This window comes from Scyliorhinus canicula, chromosome 19 (assembly GCF_902713615.1).
Source record: "Scyliorhinus canicula chromosome 19, sScyCan1.1, whole genome shotgun sequence".
In the NCBI taxonomy this organism is placed as follows: Eukaryota; Metazoa; Chordata; class Chondrichthyes; order Carcharhiniformes; family Scyliorhinidae; genus Scyliorhinus; species Scyliorhinus canicula.
In genome coordinates, this window is record NC_052164.1 from 93,064,352 (window position 1) to 93,082,582 (window position 18,231).

The 18,231-nt window shown below is 41.7% G+C and overlaps 1 protein-coding gene across 1 annotated transcript in view; it reads right to left on the reverse strand.

The window, feature by feature from the left end:
* Positions 1–2,807: 2,807 nt before the first annotated feature.
* Positions 2,808–18,231, reverse strand: part of ppp2r1ba (protein phosphatase 2, regulatory subunit A, beta a) — a 60,494-nt gene continuing 45,070 nt past the window's right edge. Inside the window, exons 11-15 of the mRNA XM_038778519.1 lie at positions 16,360–16,420; positions 9,896–10,050; positions 7,174–7,316; positions 5,886–5,977; positions 2,808–4,390 (exon numbers count right to left, since the gene is read on the reverse strand). Coding sequence (XP_038634447.1) covers positions 4,374–4,390; positions 5,886–5,977; positions 7,174–7,316; positions 9,896–10,050; positions 16,360–16,420 — 468 coding nt within the window. The 3' untranslated portion in view covers positions 2,808–4,373. The remainder of the gene's footprint in view (positions 4,391–5,885; positions 5,978–7,173; positions 7,317–9,895; positions 10,051–16,359; positions 16,421–18,231) is intronic.

The window sequence follows — 18,231 nt, forward strand, 5'->3', positions numbered from 1 at the left end:
AATTTTCTCTCAAAGGTAGTGATTGCTTGGCACAAATGCTACTTGCCACTTATTAGCTTAAGTTAAAATTTTGTCCGGGTCGCACTCATGGGCACAAGGATCGATCCATTACCTAAGGAATTGTGAATTAAACTGCGCTGTTGTGATGCCTCCCTTTGAAGTAATTTATAAGCCACAGACTTAAAAGCACAAGGCCAGTGGCAAGCAGATGGAAAGATAGAAAAAAAACAGGAAAAGATCTACTGGAGGAAGTAGCAATCTTTGTGTTCTATGAACGCAGTCAATGGGGAGTTCAAGTGCTGCCCCTGCACCAGAACCACATGTGCACCCAATATGGCGGCGGTATGTGTGATTAGCAGACGCTTGTGGACTGAAGCGTATTCTCTCCGCGTTGCCATCTGTTTTCCATCAGCTTACTGTTTGCTTGGAGAAGATCAACAGACATCAGACAGGTAGAGGCGAGTAGAAAATGGATTATGTTCCCTACCAAAGTAGACCCCAAATATATCACCACCCTGCTCCATCCCTTTAAGAACCGTATGGATGATACTATTAACTTTGAAGGATAACAAATTGATTGATCAGAAGGCCTTGCACATCATTATTGGACAGAGTAAAATCCAGAATTAACAGCACTGTTACTACACCCCCACTTCCTACCAAATAAACCTCTTAATAATCACATTAGCAATACACAATGCCCCATCAGTCACCACAGCTCAGTTGAACAGAAAGATTTGTGCCAGTGTGGGTACTCTGGATTTGCATTCATAGAACTCCTACAGTGCAGAATGAGGCCATTCAACCCATTCAGTCTGCACCGGCCCTACGAAAGAGCACCCTACGTCGGCCCACTCCCCTACTCTATTCCTCATAACCCCACCTAACCTGTATCTTTGGACTTTGGGAGGAAACCCACAGACACAGGGAGAATGTCCACGCAGTCACCCAAGGCCAGAATTGAACCTACGTCCCTGGCGCTGTGAGACAGCAGTGCTAACCACTGTGCCACTCGTCTCCCTGAGCATTAGCTGGTTCACTCAATTATGTCACTCTCAGCATTGCTAAAAATCCAAGGTTTCACGGCGCCAAAGTCCCAGGTTCGATCCCAGCTTTGGGTCACTGCCCGTGTGGAGTTTGCACATTCTCCCCGGGTTTGCGTGGATTTCACCCCCACAACCCAAAGATGCGCAGGGTAGGTGGATTGGTTATGCTAAATTGCCCCTTAACTGGAAAATATTAATTGGGTATTCTGAAAGCAACTTCAGCGTCTCGTTCAAAACATCACCACAGTAGCACAGCAGTTAGCACTGTTGCTTCAGAATGCCAGGGGCCCGTGTTCAATCCCTGGTTGGGTCAATGTACGTCTGTACGGAGTCTGCATGTTCTCCCTGTATTTGTGTGGGTTTCCTCCGGGTGCTCTGGTTTCCTCCGACAAGTTCCTTAAGACGTGCTCGTTAGGCGAATTGGACATTCTGAATTCTCCTGTGTACCCGAACAGGCGCCGGTGTGTGGCAACTGGGGGGATTTTCACAGTAACTTCATTGCAGTGTTAATGTAAGACTATTTGTGACACTAAAAGATTAAACTAGTCTAGCTCATAAAATAATGTACATTAGTCCATGCAGTGAATTTGTCGAATGCAGTATCAAAGGTAACATCTAATATGACCTTATATTGCCTATCATAGAATTAACGTGCAGGAGGCCATTCGGCCCATCAAGTCTGCAGCAGCCCGTGGAAAAGGCACCCTGCCCACGCCTTCACCTTATCTCCACAACCCAGCAACCCAATAACATGGGTACCAATGAGCAGTTTAGTGATCTGCAGGTGGTGGCCAATTTCTACAATAAATCTGCTGGTTCAAAAACAATGTCTGCAGATGCTGGAAATCAGCTTCAAAATGCCAGCAACAGAAATCGGGCAGCATTTCCAGAAAGGGAACCAGTTAATAATTCACATTCTGATAGGAATGTGCGGCTTGAAATGTTAACTGATGCTACCTGACCCTTGAGCATTTTATGTTCTGACCATATAGCATTTGCTGTTCAGTCACACAAATGTTGGTTGGGTGAATAGTGACAGGGCACGCTGTATCTGACCACATCAGGTGTTTTGTTAATTTTCTGCATTAACAGGTAGTTGTCGCCGTTGCAGCAGTTTGATTTGGGGAGCACAAGCTATGATGCACATGCCTTTTGCAACCTATGTGGAACATCACCTGTGTCTGATGCACCAGGCCACTTCCCCATTGCACTCTTTCACTCCACATGCATGGGCAGGGAAATTACAGCCAGTCAACCTAGTGATGGGGAAATCTTCTATGAGCTGGGGCAAAATTAAATGCATTTAGAGAAGTCTAATAATTGAAAGGCAATACGGATGTATGGAAGGCAAATTGTATTTAACTAACTTGATTGAGGATTTTATCAAAGTAGAAGAGGGGTTGATGAGGATAATGCGGTTGATTTGCGTATTGGCTTTCAAAAGACGTTTGATAAATTACCACATAATAGACCTGTTAACAAAATTAAAGCCCATGGGATTGAGGGGCTACGTGGATATAACATTAGCTAAGGGACAGAAAGTATAGTGAATAGCTTTACTGCCAGCTTCTCAGGCCTACAAAACAAAACGATTATTGTCCCACAAACATGCTGCAGATGCACCTTTTGTACAAAGCAAATGTCAACAGAGGGAAAACCCACTGCATTTGTTAGGGAGCAGGCAATGCAAGCAAAACCAGTACTGTAGCTAGTCTGAAAAACTGTAGTCTTCAGGAAGAAAATGCAGCACTGAAGCTTTGCTACTCAAAAGCTTTGTGAATGCACAACTTTATTACGGCAAAAGCCAGAGTAAATTGGCACATCCTCAAATTTATACTCTAGTTAAGATGAGGTTTACAAGACATCAAAAAGGGTGCAGTCTGCTACGGTCAATCTGTCTCTCCACTCTGACCCTATTCGTTGGAGTCAATTTGCTACATCCATTTCAATGACAAATTTTCAATTAACTATTGTATGTTGGAGTAGTTAACGGCAAGATTAGCAAACAGTACAGCAATAAAATGCACATCAATTTTAAAAGGAAAACAACAGCAGGGATCAATTACAAAAAAAGTCACATACCATGCACTTCTTATGGATGTCAGTCTATAAAAGCCATGAAGAATCTACCCCTGCAGTTTTCTAAAGTTTGCAAACAAGAGAGTTTATCCTTTTTCTGCTTTATTAGGGTGATAGACAACATAATAATGTAATATACAAACTAGGAGAAAAAAAAATACAATGGCAAATGAGTTAAATTCCATCTATCATGATCTAAAAATTTTCACAAAGACCAATGTTGAAAGCAACTTTCAACTGTAAAAACGCAAGGTTTGCACTTTTGACATAGCTTCCAGAACTCAAGTAGCCTCGTCGACTGGAATGACACGATTTCTGCTCTGTGGGTCTCAGACACAAGTTGGAAAATCGACATAACTAATGGAATACAATGCAATGCGGTCCAACAGGGGAAATTATTAAATCATTTAATACCCCACAATTTCTGTTGGCACCAATGTTAAGTTCAGTGAAATGAATGAATCTAAGAGAGGTGGTGGTCATTTAATCAGTCGAAATCACAGCAATTCCTTCCCTATCTGATTAGAAAACGGACTACAGTTATTCGCCTTTTGAATAAAAGCGAACATCTGCAGTTGTTAAGATAATTGTGCAGAAGTCTATGTAATCAACAATGATGGACAATAAAAAGAAGTTTGAGAACGAGGGAAATACACAGCAGGTTGTTCAGCAGTTTAAAGTGAAAAATCAATTAACATCTCAGGTGGACTCCAAACCATTAATCGACCTTTCTCTTTCAAGCAGCAGACCTGCCGTCCATTTCCGGCATCTTCAGCTTTGGGATTAATGTCTATATTTGCCATTGGAATACACAAGTCCTTTGTGACAGAGAGAACAACATGCTGGCAACTTTTGAATACAAGTGAATTTTGGTGTAGTGGTTGTCACATTATTGAGGGGGCCAGCTAAGTAATCACCACTTCCAACACCATCCCACATCTTCTTTGTAGTCAACAGCTGAACCTTTTAGATACATAATGTCACTGGGTGCACTACAACCAATGAAAATAAATAAAGGTAGCTCACAATTACAATCACTCAAAAGCTAAATTTAGGCAGTAGCGAATTGCAGACATGAGGGTGTCCAATGCAACCAAAATCCAGTGACTCTGCCAATGATACATTTACATTTTCCAGGGTTTTTTTTTTAAAGGAATATTGGAACACACAGTTTTTAACGACGTCAGCACCAGCGGGAGGATCTTACTGCAGATTTGGAGATATATCCTTGATTTCGTGTTTTTTTTTCTATGCCAAAGCAAGAACTAGACAAAGGAAAGAGAAGTACAAATTATTTTACGGGTTAGATAAGAAAAGCAAACAGCCTGAATTTAAACCAGAACAGGATTGGAATGCACACTAAATCAGATGGGATTTCTAAAAGGGGGAAAACTAAAGACAACATTTTGGGTAGGAAACCAATGATGGGCCCAAACTGAGATATTAACCATCATTATCTTAGATATTGGCAGATCACTGTGCATTCCAAATTATTTCAATTATTTAAAATTATTATTTATTTCCTGTTAATTCAAAGCCTACCAGCTTTTACCAACTCTTATCTGTACTTTGAATTTTTGAAATGTTTGGGGGACAGCGAACAGGAGGAGCGGACGAGGGCCTCCCATCAAAGAACTCGTCAAAAGGGCCACAAAGTTTCAAAAAATAAACTTGCATTTCAATGACATCTGCCAACTCCAGGTTATTCCAAAATGTTTTAAATCCAATTAACCAATTTTGAATTTCAGTCATTCCTGTGAAGTAGGAAAGCGTGGCAGTTGTGATGAACACAGCAAGGTCCCACTAATAGTGGCCGAAAAAGCAGTGCGGTTGCGTTGGTTGAGGAATAAATGTTGACCAGAATTCAGAGAACTCGCCTGCCCTTCTCAAAATAGTGCCATGGCATTTTTACACCCAACCCACAAGGCAGATGGGTCCCCAGTTTAATGCCTAAATGCATTAGGCCATGGTCACCTGTTCAAGTTTCCATAGTTGGTCTTTCAACATATAACCTTCTGATTCAGAGGTGATTGCTACCGCTGAGCCAAGATGACAGCTCTGCAAGATCATTCCAGCATTAAAAGTTTTCTGATCAGAACAAGTTCATTTATTGGCTGCTCCTTCCAAACATCACAGCAGTGGGTTTTATTTCTATTCAATTGTCTCCCTAGTTTTCCATCGTCTCCCTAGTTTTCCAGTGTAAATTACTTCCTTTTAAAGAGAACATCCAGTCAGCTTACTTTCAGAATTTCTAATCCATAAAGTGTTTTATCTCTACATTTAGACATACTGATACTATTCAATTCTTTCTTGTACTTCAGAAGCTTACTTACATGCAGTTTATTACGTGATCATCTGGTTAATTGACTCTAGCCTCAACTACCTCTTTGGAGCATGTCAAACAGATGGCACTTCATCATGAAATAAATCATGATTGGAGCATTCGGGTGGTATTCAGTTTCAGAGATCTGCCAATACGTAAATAACTAGATCAATGAAACAGGTGTCAAGTGCTTGAAGGAATATCTATACCAACACCAAATCTAAAACAGCAGTGAAATGAATGAATGAATGACATGAAAATTGCTTCTTCTCACAAGAAAGCTTCAAATGAAGTTCCTGTGAAAAGCCCCCAGTTGCCACATTCCGGCGCCTGTTCAGGGAGACTGGTATGGAAATTGAACTCGCGCTGCTGGCCCTGGTCTGCTTTACAGGCCAGCTATTTAGCCCACTGTGCTAAACCATCCCCAAGCAACTCACCAGTTATAGCTTCCTGCGCAAAGTACTTTACGTCCATATCTTGGTCCTGACTCAGTTTCTCCAATATTGGTTTGACTTCACTTTGTAAAGTGCTGTGATGTAAAAAAAAAGCAAAATTTTAGCTTCTGGAAACCAGAGTGACTGTCAAGCAAAAACCAGAAATAGTACTTTCAATGTATTCCATTAAAGGTCGCAAAAGCACTGGATATTGCATTTTGGTTAAAATTTACTCTAATCCTCCCCCTCCCACCCGCCTTCACCATAGATTTCTCACTCGTCGGGAATGGGTCTGCTGACCTTAGTTGGACATGAGTGAGCGCTGTAATTGGGCTCCTATTCTTTGGGAAAGGGAATGAGAAGTGGTTGGTAAGAAGGAAAATCACCTAAAGGGTGAATTTTGACATGGTGGTGCCAGAGACTAGTCAGTAGGTAATCAGTGTCCTTTCCACAGAGAACATGGCAGATTGTCAACTAACCCAAGGCCGCACATTTTCCACTATTACCTAAAGTTAAAATTACCCTAAAGTTTTCACTCGTCACCAGTTGCAGTTCAATGATCACTACCTGACAGCGTGCGCATTATAATAATCTTTATTGTCACAAGTAGGTTTACATTAACACTGCAATGACGTTACTGTGAAAATCCCCTGGTCTCTACATTCCAGCGCCTGTTCGGATACACAGAGGGAAAATTTAGAATGTCCAAATTACCTAAAAGCATGTCTTTCGGGATTTGAGAGAGGAAACCGGGGGACCCGGAGGAAACTCATGCAGACATGGGGAGAACGTGCAGAATCCACACAGACAGAGACCCAAGCTGGGAATTGAACCTGGGACCCTGGAGCTGTGAAGCAACGGTGTTACCTTGCTGCCCACGTGAGAGTAGAGTAAGGGGGTGATTAGATTTAGCTGTAAAGGCTCCTACAGTTTGTCAGCCATTGGCACTCTCACTCTATGTATAATGGATAATTTGGCAGATCTTCCCAGCAAAATTAACTGCATTATGGGGCCCTGACGTCAGGAAGGGGAAGAGACAGGGAAGAAATTTGGGAACAGGCAAGGAAACCATTTCTAAGCATTCGCTCAAAACATAACCACTGCCAACAATTTCAACCAGGTCCACTCACTCTGGAGTCTCAAGTTCCATTTCAGCTCAAGGATAATCAACTGTTCCAAGAATAAGAATGGGAGGCCACCGAACTATTGCCCTTGCCCTAACTGCAGTGACAAGAGATTTGCCATTCTAGAACCTAGTCCGGAATCCCAGTTAATCTCCCACAAAACTTACTTAGCATCTAAAACCGGTCCTATTTTCTGCAGCGACTTAGCCACATTGAAGCGAACGTTTGCCACTTGATCACCTGCCATCTGTAAAACTGTTGGCAACATTTGTTTTGCGGTGATATCCTGACCACAGGCTTCAGAGAGGACCTGAAAATTCATCAGGAGAAGGAATGTTCACTCAAAGAGCAGAATATCATTGATCATTTTTGTGCTACTAAAGCTTTTAATCAGCAGATCAGACAACACATGAACTGTTCCAACATGATCTAAGCACTTACAGGAACAAAGGACTGGAGAGAAGCACTAGGCTGCATTCGCTGCCTCCCTTAGCTCTCTACTGACATTCAGCACCTTCTGCATATACACATCAAAATACCATTGCTTTCAAATGTAGTACTCCTGCAAGCTTCAAAATATGACCAACTGTTCAAAATAAAGTTTTTTTTTAAGGCAACAGCAGGAATAGCTGAATGAACTGGAGACGGTGATTTCAGAGTTATATGGACAGGGAAGATGCCGAGGGTAAAAAGTGCACTGCTACAGAGGCAGAGCTAGAAAGGGGGGTTGGCGAATTGGAGAAGGTGATGCGATGGTGGTGTGTGTGAAGGGGTTTATGAAAAGTATAGGATTTACACACATACAGTTGGGGGAGCAGCGGGTGGAGTGAGCAGGAGTTGAGGAACAAGAACAAATGGTAGGAGCTGGGGGGGGTGGAGGAGGATAGGTTGGGGACTGTGGTGTGAGGCGATGCGTAGGGTGAATGCAACCTCCTCCTGTGCGAGGATGAGCTTGATTCGGTTTAAGATGGTGCACAGCCCAGGCGAGGTGAGTGGATTCTTCCGAGGGATGGCCGAAGAGTGCGAAAAGTGTGGTAGAGGGCCACCATGTGCACATGTTCTGGGGTTGCGAGAAGCTGGAGGGATACGGGGAAGCGGTGTTTGGGACACTATCTAAAATTGTGGGGCTAGAAATCAGTTCAAACTCAATGGTGTCAATCTTTGGGGTATCAGAAGTGCCGGACCTGCTGGAGGAAAAGGGGGCGGCCGTCATTCTCTAATTGCCTGGCGATGGATCTGGCTAAATTGGAGGTCGAATACTCCACCGGAAGTGGCGGCCTGGCTGGGGAACCTGTACGATTTTTTACGGTTGGAAATGATTAAATTTGAGTTGAAGTGGTCAGCAGAGGGCTTTGAGACACGGTGGGGGTTGTTCATGATAGTGCTCGAGGTGTTCACCGGCGGGCAGGGTACAATTGTACAAACTATGGACTGTGAGTTTGTGGAGTGTGTTTTTGTATATGTTGCTGGGTGTTTTTTGTTTACACATGTTTGGAATAAAATACAATTTAAAAAGAGAAATAACATAAAAAGTTAACAAATAAGAAAATCCAATAGAAATGTAATAACTAGTGTGTCCAGGGACACTATTTAAATAACTATGGTTTACAAGTTTTTTTTTCTTAAAAAAGAAATTTAAATCATTTTTTGTAATAAATTTAGAATACCCAATTCTTTTTTCCCCAATTCAGGCCAATTTAGCGTGGCCAATCCACCTGCCTTACACAGTTTTGGGTTGTTGGGGCGAGACCCACGCAGACACGGGGAGAATGTGCAAACTCTACACGGACAGTGACCCAGGGCCGGATCGAACCCGGGTCCTCGCGCTGTGAGGCAGTAGTGCTAACCACTGCACCACCGTGCTGCCCCACTATGGTTTACAAGTTTGTTTGTTTTTTTTAAATTTAGATTAGCCAATTTTTTTTTCCAATTAAGGGGCAATTTAGCGTGGCCAATCCACCTACCCTGCACATTTTTTTTTTTGGGTTGTGGGGGCGAAACCCACGGAGACACGGGGAGAATGTGCAAACTCCACACGGACAGTGACCCAGAGCCAGGATCGAACCTGGGACCTCAGCGCCGTGAGGCGGTTGTGCTAACCACTAGGCCACCGTGCTGCCCCTGGTTTACAAGTTAACCAAAACTAATGCCGCCACATTTTCCTGCAACTATAAAATTGCAATTTAAAAATAATGAAGGCTAACCCAGCCTTCCTTTCTTTGTATTTAGCTTTGTAATAAAAAATCTCCATAAACATTAATAAGCACCTTCATACAAATACCGACAGGCACATGGAAATGTTGTTTGACAGAATCTCTATCTGACTAGTTAATTTCACGAGACAACTCAAAGCAAAATGTCAAAGTTTCCAACTGGGAAAACCCAATTAAGACACTCCATCATGACTGAGCTTTGAACTCATCGTTTAGCCAATGGGGCAGTCATCTAGGATTGTAGCTTACCAAACTTCTGCCCCCTCATACCTGCAGTATTTAACACTGGCACACCAAGTGGGATGGAAAGGTTAAACATGGTTAAGTGATTAGTGCAGACCCTAAATGCATTGATTGAACAAGACACTACAGAGCTCCTACATGGATAATATAGAATTTGTCACTTGGTCAGAATCCAGGCGCTCCCTTCCTAATGGCACTGTGGATGTTCCTGCAACACATGGACTGCAACGGTTTATAGCAGCAGCTCACCACCACCACTCAAGGGTAATTAGAGATGGGCAATAAATGCTGACCGAATCATCCCATGAAGGAATAAATTTCAGATCTTTGAAAACTCAATCCACGCTGAACTCAAAACTATATATTTACTGCATCGGAAAAAAAAAACTGTAGTTTTTAAACTTAATACAAGCCTGAACAGAATTATACTCACATTAATGCAGAACAGTGTGGTCATTCTATGAAGGTAGTTGGGATCACTAGCCATGGCCAGGACTTTCGGCACAATAGTAGACTCTGCCCAGTCTTTGCCAAACTTCTCCACCAGCTTTGTCAAGTTGTTCGTGGCAGCCTCTCGAATGGCATATACTGAAAGAATGCAGAACCCATAGGTCAACCAGTGATCTGAACTGACCAGGCAATTATTACTGTGAATACAAAAGTATTAGTTTCCGGGGACGGCATGTGGTGCAGTGATTAGCACTGGACTGCGGCGCTGAGGACCCGGGTTCGAATCCCGGCCCTGGGTCACTCGCTGTCCGTGTGGGTTTCATCCCCCACAACCCAAAGATCTGCTGGTTAGGTGGATTGGCCATGCTAAATTGCCCCTTAATGGAAAACAAATAATTGGGTACTCTAAAATTTATTTTGAAAGTATTAGTTTCTGAACTGTAGCTTCCTAATTGTAACACTGCCACCTCTGACCAATAACCGATTCGATATAAAGATACAACGGCCTATAACTTCCTCAGAATGGCAATCTCAGTTGGATTGCCACCTTCAATGGTCATACCTTTGCTGGGGGGGAGGGGGGGGATTTGAACTGCGATGGGGGGTCCCTCGGGGGGGGGACGTGCGAGGCTGGGTCTGGGGTTTTTTATACAGTTCTCTGGAGTTAAAAGTGACTTTTTTTCCTTGAACTCTTTCAGAGTAACCGTCAGGGAAAAACTGGCAGAACCATCCGAAGTTAGCAATTTAAATTTCTTCTGTCAGATGGTTCCCAGACCAGTACAATTGTCCAGAGGAAGTTAGCACTCCTAGACAATTGCCAAGTAAACCTTTATGTAGGAACTTCCTAGAGGGATTCCCCAGTGCATCATCGGTGTACCCCCGAAATGCAAGGCTGGGAAACCAGCGAGTTATGGGCCAAAAACAATTTAGAATACTTGGTGTTAAAAAGACCTCTTAAACCACTGTCAGAAGTTGCGCTAAAAATGAGTGCAGCACATTTAATATATGAATGGTTCAACTAGTCTCAAATGAGCACTTCATCCCCGTGCACGTCCTCCCCGTGTGTGCGTGGGTTTCCTCCGGGTGCTCCGGTTTCCTCCCACAGTCCAAAGATGTGCAGGTTAGGTGGATTGGCCATGCTAAATTGCCCGTAGTGTCCTAAAAAGTAAGGTTAAGGGGGGGGCTGTTGGGTTACGGGTATAGGGTGGATACGTGGGTTTGAGTAGGGTGATCATGGCTCGGCACAACATCGAGGGCCGAAGGACCTGTTCTGTGCTGTACTGTTCTATGTTCTATGAGTACAATGCAAAACTGCACTTAAAATAAATACCAAAAAGCTGATCAGTAATAATAATCTTTAATAGTGTCACAAGTAGTCTTACATTAACACAGCAATTAAGTTACTGTGAAAATCCACTAATCGCCACACTCAGGCGCCTGCTCGGGTACACTGAGGGAGAATTCAGAATGTCAAATTCTTTTGGTCCTTGTGGGAGGAAACCCATGCAGAAATGGGGAGAACGTGCAGACTCCGCACAGACAGTGACCCAAGCCGGGAATCAAACCCGGCTCCCTGGCCCTGTGAAGCAACAATACTAACCACTGTGCTCCCGTAAAGAGTGTACTATGTGGCAAATGATTATTGTTCAAACATCTCCAACTGGAATACAAAATCCAAGGTAACTTTATCCAGACGGGAAAGGTTCAGGTCTAATTTGTGATCAGGATCTTTGGATTAATAACATGCTTCTGAAATAGTTATTTTTAATTAAATGACTCCTGTCTTTCTTGAGGAATTGATCCAATAGTAGAGCTGATGGCATCATGGAAAAAATTTTGTTCCCCAGCTTTAAACACACAAATCACATTCTCCACTTCGGATTTATGAAAATGAAGACATGCCTGAATACAGGCTCTATATCACCCTGACTGTGTATAATGTCTCTTGACTGATAACATTACTTAAACAATCGCATTTAAACAGCTAAAAAGCTGGGAAGTATTAAAATGTTCTCATATGAGGTGAAGTGCACCTGAGTTTTTTGGTTCAGGAAGGACTTCTAGCATCAATTGAATACATCACTTGTGTAGCTGTCATCCATGAAGTGTAATTGATAAGTGCTTACGTGCCTGTTACCAAATCACAACCCTGTCTTGGGTACACAATGTTCTTCTCATTCTACTTCTGTCCCCAAGCTGACAGAGGTAAATAGATATCAATAACAAATTCATGTTTCACTGACACATTTACGCCTAACAAGTGGTACAACTGAGGAAAGAAAATAAAAATCACCTGTCAATTATTATTTAAAACCAGAATAAGGGTGTTCATGTAGCTAGATCCTGTCACAGGTTCAGATCAATGCTGACACTGCTTCTTTCACACTGAGCGCGCTCGTCACCATTATTCGACATAGCTTAACCAAACCAGCTACTTCAGAGTTACAGAATATTTAACTGATTGCTGCAATACCAATTTAATTTTTGAATTCTGTTAAGCTTGCCAGTTCCTGCATTGGATTTAGCACTGTCACAGTAATTTCTGCTACATCATAATGTGGCCTTGAACGGGAGGCGTCCAAGAAAATCCATACCCCACTAAGACGTTGGAAACGCTTCAATTTCGAGAGGAACCCTGTTCCTCTGTGGCAAATCTGTACTGTTGGATGAATTTGTGAATAGACATTTGTGGCTGAGAGAGATTTGTGAATGGAACTTTAGAGCAGCCTAGCTGGCAGTATCCCTCTATCAGTGGGAAGGCCAATAATGGGACGGGGCATAAAGTTCAGCAGATTTCAGATTTATTAAAGCCAACACTTGTTGGTTCCACGTGTAAATCTTGGTGCCTCCAACAGTGCTATGTTTCCGGGGTGATGCTGATATTGCTGCCCAAGTAAACAGGCTATTAAACCACCTGACTGAACACCTCCTGTCCATCCACTGTCTAATCCACTGTGTTTAATTAAATTGCATTAATAGTTTTTGCTCCAGAAGTCTAGGGATTTTAAACTAGCCAAATAGGACGTGAGCAATTGAGCAAATAGTTTATTTTTATTTCCAAGTTTTATTCTTCATAATATAAAGTATGTAATTCCATATGAAATAAGTTAATTACGAATGATGTAAGATATGGGGGCTAGGCAAATGCCTCGTATGAGACAAACTTCAGTTCCAGGGAGGAATGGATGTTTTATTTCACATGCCCAAGATGATGATCCACATTTCAGGTATGAGTAATTGCCTTTCTCCATCATGAAAATACTGATATGGATAGATAGATATTAATTGTTTAACATAGATGAAAGACAAAAAGGGAAAATATGGTGATCTTTGAGCTTGCTCTTTTAAAATTATTACAAAGCTACAAAGGATGCTGATCAAATGAATTCACATTTTTTACCCACTTGTTTGAAAGGGATACTGAGGTAATTGTAGAGCCCATGGAAAATGGTCTGCATGCAATCTTCCACAAGATATCAATATATTTTCGTTTAGGGTTGTCAAGGAAACTGTGCTTCAATTAAATTATCTATTGGTGCCTAGTGACAGATCACATATGCTCTTGCTACTTCTTTCAAATTAAAGCTTCTGTTCACTAGAAGGTACCAGCTATACACAAAGCTGAGGTAGTTCAGTAATCATTTCAAGGGTTATAATAATTTTCTGCATTGATTACAATGGAGAGTTGTCATGAGCCATCCCCGTCAGAGGCACCAGTACAGGTCTGAAAGAGCTCAGAGTTTCAGAGATGAAAATGTACTGCAAATTTGTAATAAAAAGGTTAGATTACAATAATTCCGATGTTCAAAAAGACCACAAACTTTCTTTTACAGCTCTATATTTCCTTTTAGACACGAGTTGAATGTGCAAACTCCACACGGACAGTGACCCGGGGCCGGGATCGAACCCGGGTCCTTAGCTCCGTGAGGCAGCAGTGCTAACCACTGCACCACCGTGCTGCCCCCTTTGGGTGGTTTACCTAGTCTGAGCAAAGCAAGCAGCCACTGTGCGTCATACCATGTTTCTTGACCAAGGAAGGCAGCCTACTCCCATATATCTTGCAAGACTATTTGAATCTGCCACTTAGACGCAGGAGATCAAAGTCGACCCTTTCACAGAGGCACGTTTTGGAAGCAACTCATCTCGCTTTCATTGTCATTCCCCATGCTCCCTTTTAAGATTTTGAACATTCTGTGAGGAATTACAAATATAAACCCATACTGATCTACTGTATAGTACACTGTTCACACATCAACACTGTAATAACAGACTGTGTACAACCCTCCAGTTTGTCTTTGAGCTATTTAAATAGTTTTACATTAATTCCACAGTACAGCATAAACTTCTAGCATTAATTTTCCAATTAGTCTAATAAAAGGATGGAGAAAAAAAATTGTTTACTGTTTGAAACAAGGATTTAAAAAAAAAAATCTAAACAGGGACACAAATGAAAGCTGCTACTCTGCACGTCTCCCTAGTCTTGTTTACTGTTCTGCAAAGTGCTGATCTACCAAGACTCCTCTTGGGCTGACAGCAATTCCCATTTGTCCAGTATGGGTTACTGCCAGCATCTGTGACACATTCCACAAAGAAAGTTTGCATGTTTACTGTAAATTAACCTGAGCCAAACCTTGACAGGCAGCCAACTGCTGCACAAACATTTGTCCTATGCATGGAATTCCAACCACTAGTCAGTGGTGAGCTGCAATACAAGGAATGCACGCCACCAACATTTTAAAAGGAGAATAGCTGACTGACAGATTTCTGGTGCATTCTCCATGGCAATGCCTCTACCAGCCTGAATCCACTTGCCAACCAATCAGCACTCTCTTTTGACACGGCATGCTCGCCCTGACATTGGTAATCTTGCGATTGTCTCGATGAGGGCAAGACAGAAAGCTTCAACAAAATGTCTTTTTTCAGCAATACTCAGGTTCTATCCCACCAAACGACTATTTGTGAACTTAGAAAATTTAATTGGGTGGTGCAGTGGTTCGCACTGCTGCCTTACAGCACTGAGGACCCGCGTTCAGCCCCGGCTCACTGTCCATGTAGAATTTGCACATTCACCAAGTGTCTGCTTGGGTCTCACCTCCCACAACCCAAAGATGTGCAGGGTAGGTGGATTGGCCACACTAAATTGCCCCTTAGTTGGAACTTTGTTTTTAAATTTTTTAAAAATTAATTTAATTTAGGGTTTCAGATTTTCATTTTAGACCATACATTCAAACTTATATTGTAATTGTTGGGTGGGAGATTGCAGTAATGAATGAATATGGAGGATGTCTAGCAATTTTTCTCTCTTGAAAGGCAGTACACATCAAGTACTTGCGAAATATGCATTAAATGGTGAAAAGTTTAATTTACAATGCAGTCCAGAAATTTACAAGTTTCCTGTAATGGACATTTATAAAGGCATGAAGTGCTGCATGAGGGAATTAAAGTAGTTTTTAGGAAGAAAAAGGCCACTTGATAAAAAGAAGACAACTCCATACTTCTGACAGCTAGCTGGACCATTGTGGAATATTTAAAAGTCTTTAATCAAAACTCAATTTATTACATTCATGATTATATTCTTCTCTTAAACAACCGGATTAGGGATTGAACTGATCCAACACTGCTGTCACTTTCATTATCTATTCAACTCACATCGTAGAAATGTTGGGGAGTGTAACAGAGAAATAGGATGCCAGAATTAAAAGTACAAACTTCCTTTGTACAGGCAGACTATGACCATTAATCTATTAAAACAGGATTTACCTGCCATCTCCCTGACATTGCCCAGATCATTTCGAAAATGGAACTCTAAATTAGGGTACGCATCACAAACTTAATCTAATACCAGATTTGTGGGGGAGGAGGTCAATTATATTGGAAAGAAGCACCAGCGGTGAACATTCCATGTCCATAGATGAACTGTATGACTGTATTAACATACTGTAAACCATCATGGCTGCGAATAGCCTAACAGTTCCTAAGCCATATATACAAACTATATCAAAATGCTATCATAAAATCTTCACCTTTTCAACCAAGAGTCAAAGAGATAAATTAAAACTTGTAAAGTCGTAAATTATACAAGTGACTGAGTTTACAGTGAGTAACATTGCATTTCTCCAAGGAGGCCAAATTCGCAGACAATTACAATTAGGTTGCCTTCCCCCAAGCCTAACATTTACTACTCCCACCATATGACTCACCAAAGTTATACCACAATCACAAGTCACCAGAGTTCAAAGTCACTTTGGCAGAAACCATATTAAGAAAAAATACAAGAGGAATGGAACCTTGTGTCAGGTAATTTCAGGCCAGAAAAGAACTGTCTTTAATTTTAAGAAATTAAAAACGAAAGCAAAGATGCCGAATAAAACGATCGAGCAGATCTCGAGAAAATTAAACAGAAGCATTTCGACAGCAAATTCAATGTTTTATGAAGCCAATACTCACCATGATCCACCAGCCACGTCATGCACAAGGAGTTCAACTTCTCATCAAAAAACTCTACCCCCTAAATAGATTGAAAACAAAAAAACGTCATTGGAAAAAATACAGCACTTTGAAGCTCTGGCAGCCTATTTTATCGCTTTAGCAGTAAGCAAAATAATTGATGTGCTTTGTGTGTTTTCCAAACATGTTTATTGGAGATTTTTTAAACTTATGTAAAAGTGTTTTCATAAGACTCATTTAATAGCAGATACCCAACAACTAATTTCAGTACCTTAATGGCAGATCTGCACTGGAGGAACCATAGGTGGTCAAATAGTTCCACCTTTTTTTTCATTCATGGGATGTGGGCGTCACTGGCTGGGCCACCATGTATTGTTCATTCTGGAGGACATTTAAGAGTTCACATTGCTGTAGATCTGGAGTCATGTGTAGGCCAGACCAGGTAAGGTGACAGATTTCCTTCCCTAAAGGACATTAGAGAACCAGATGGGTTTTTACGACAATCTTGGAATCTCTACTGTGCAGAAGTAGGCCATTCGGCCCATTGAGTCTGCACCTTGGAAAGAGTACCCTACCTAGGCCCACGCCCCGAGCCTATCGCCGTAACCCCACCTAACCTTTTGGACACTAAGGGGCAATTTAGCACGGCCAATCCACCTAACCTGCACATCTTTGGACTGTGGGGGGTAACCAGAACAAACCCACGCAGTCATAGGGAGCACGTGCAAACTTCATAAAGACAGTGACCCAAGGCCAGAATTGAACCTGGGTCCCTGGCGCTGTGAGGCAGCAGTGCTAACCACTGTGCCATCATGCCTCCCCACGACAATGGTTTCATGGTTATCATTAGACCTTTAATTCCAGCTTTTTTATAAAAATGTAATTCATCTGCCATGGCGGGATACATCCTCTGGGTCCCCAGAGGATGACTCTGGGTGTCTCGATCACTAGTCCAGCGACAATACCACCACACCACTGCCTCCCCCACATAACAAGATCTATAACAGCAGACAGTTTTACAAAATATACCCATTTGTGTTATTTCAGTTTTAAAACACTTACATCAAATAATTTTGAATATCCTTAAATAAATTGCTCAGCACCTGAATAGTATGCAAGACTTCCATCCAAGAGGGAAAACCCTTTTTAAAATGGCCCTCTCCCATCAGGAAATGAGTTGCTTATTTTTCACTGTGTATAAAAGCAGTTAAATATTTTACTGCAATAATACAAGCTACAGCAATCAACTCCACGGTAATCAATGCAATATCTAAATGGTATAGAGAACATTCAACTCTCATGAAGCTGCAAAGTTTTTTGCCACCACTGTACCGTCAAGCCAGGCCCCTAACAGCAGATGCTTTTCATTTCCCAACTTTTTAAATAAATTAGTGCTAAGTTATTTTATTTGCACTGCATTGCTGGAGTTACAAGGGCCATAACACTATGCCAGTGGGGCATCACATTGTGATATTATTTGGTTTCTTGTTTTTTGTTTTTAAACTTCTACCCAATTGAATTTAAAACAGTTTCACATCTTGGAGTGGATTCAATGACATGAGACAATCTATGATTTTCCCAGAGTGTATGGCTGCACAGTTGCATGATTCTATGATTACGAATTTCACATAGAAACCAATTAAACACTCCCACGGGTATCCATGCAGCTGTATTTTCAATTATGCATGATCTGTGTACTTTGCTTATAGTAAGGCCATATCATCTCTTTACTTATAAAGGCCTTCTGTTAAAACATTAATACTAAACAGTTGTGATACTGAACTACAAGGCACTGCATGACAGACAGGAAGCTTTGTTCATCTCCCCAAGAACATCTTTCTATTCCACTATCTTCATATGGAAACTGGCAGC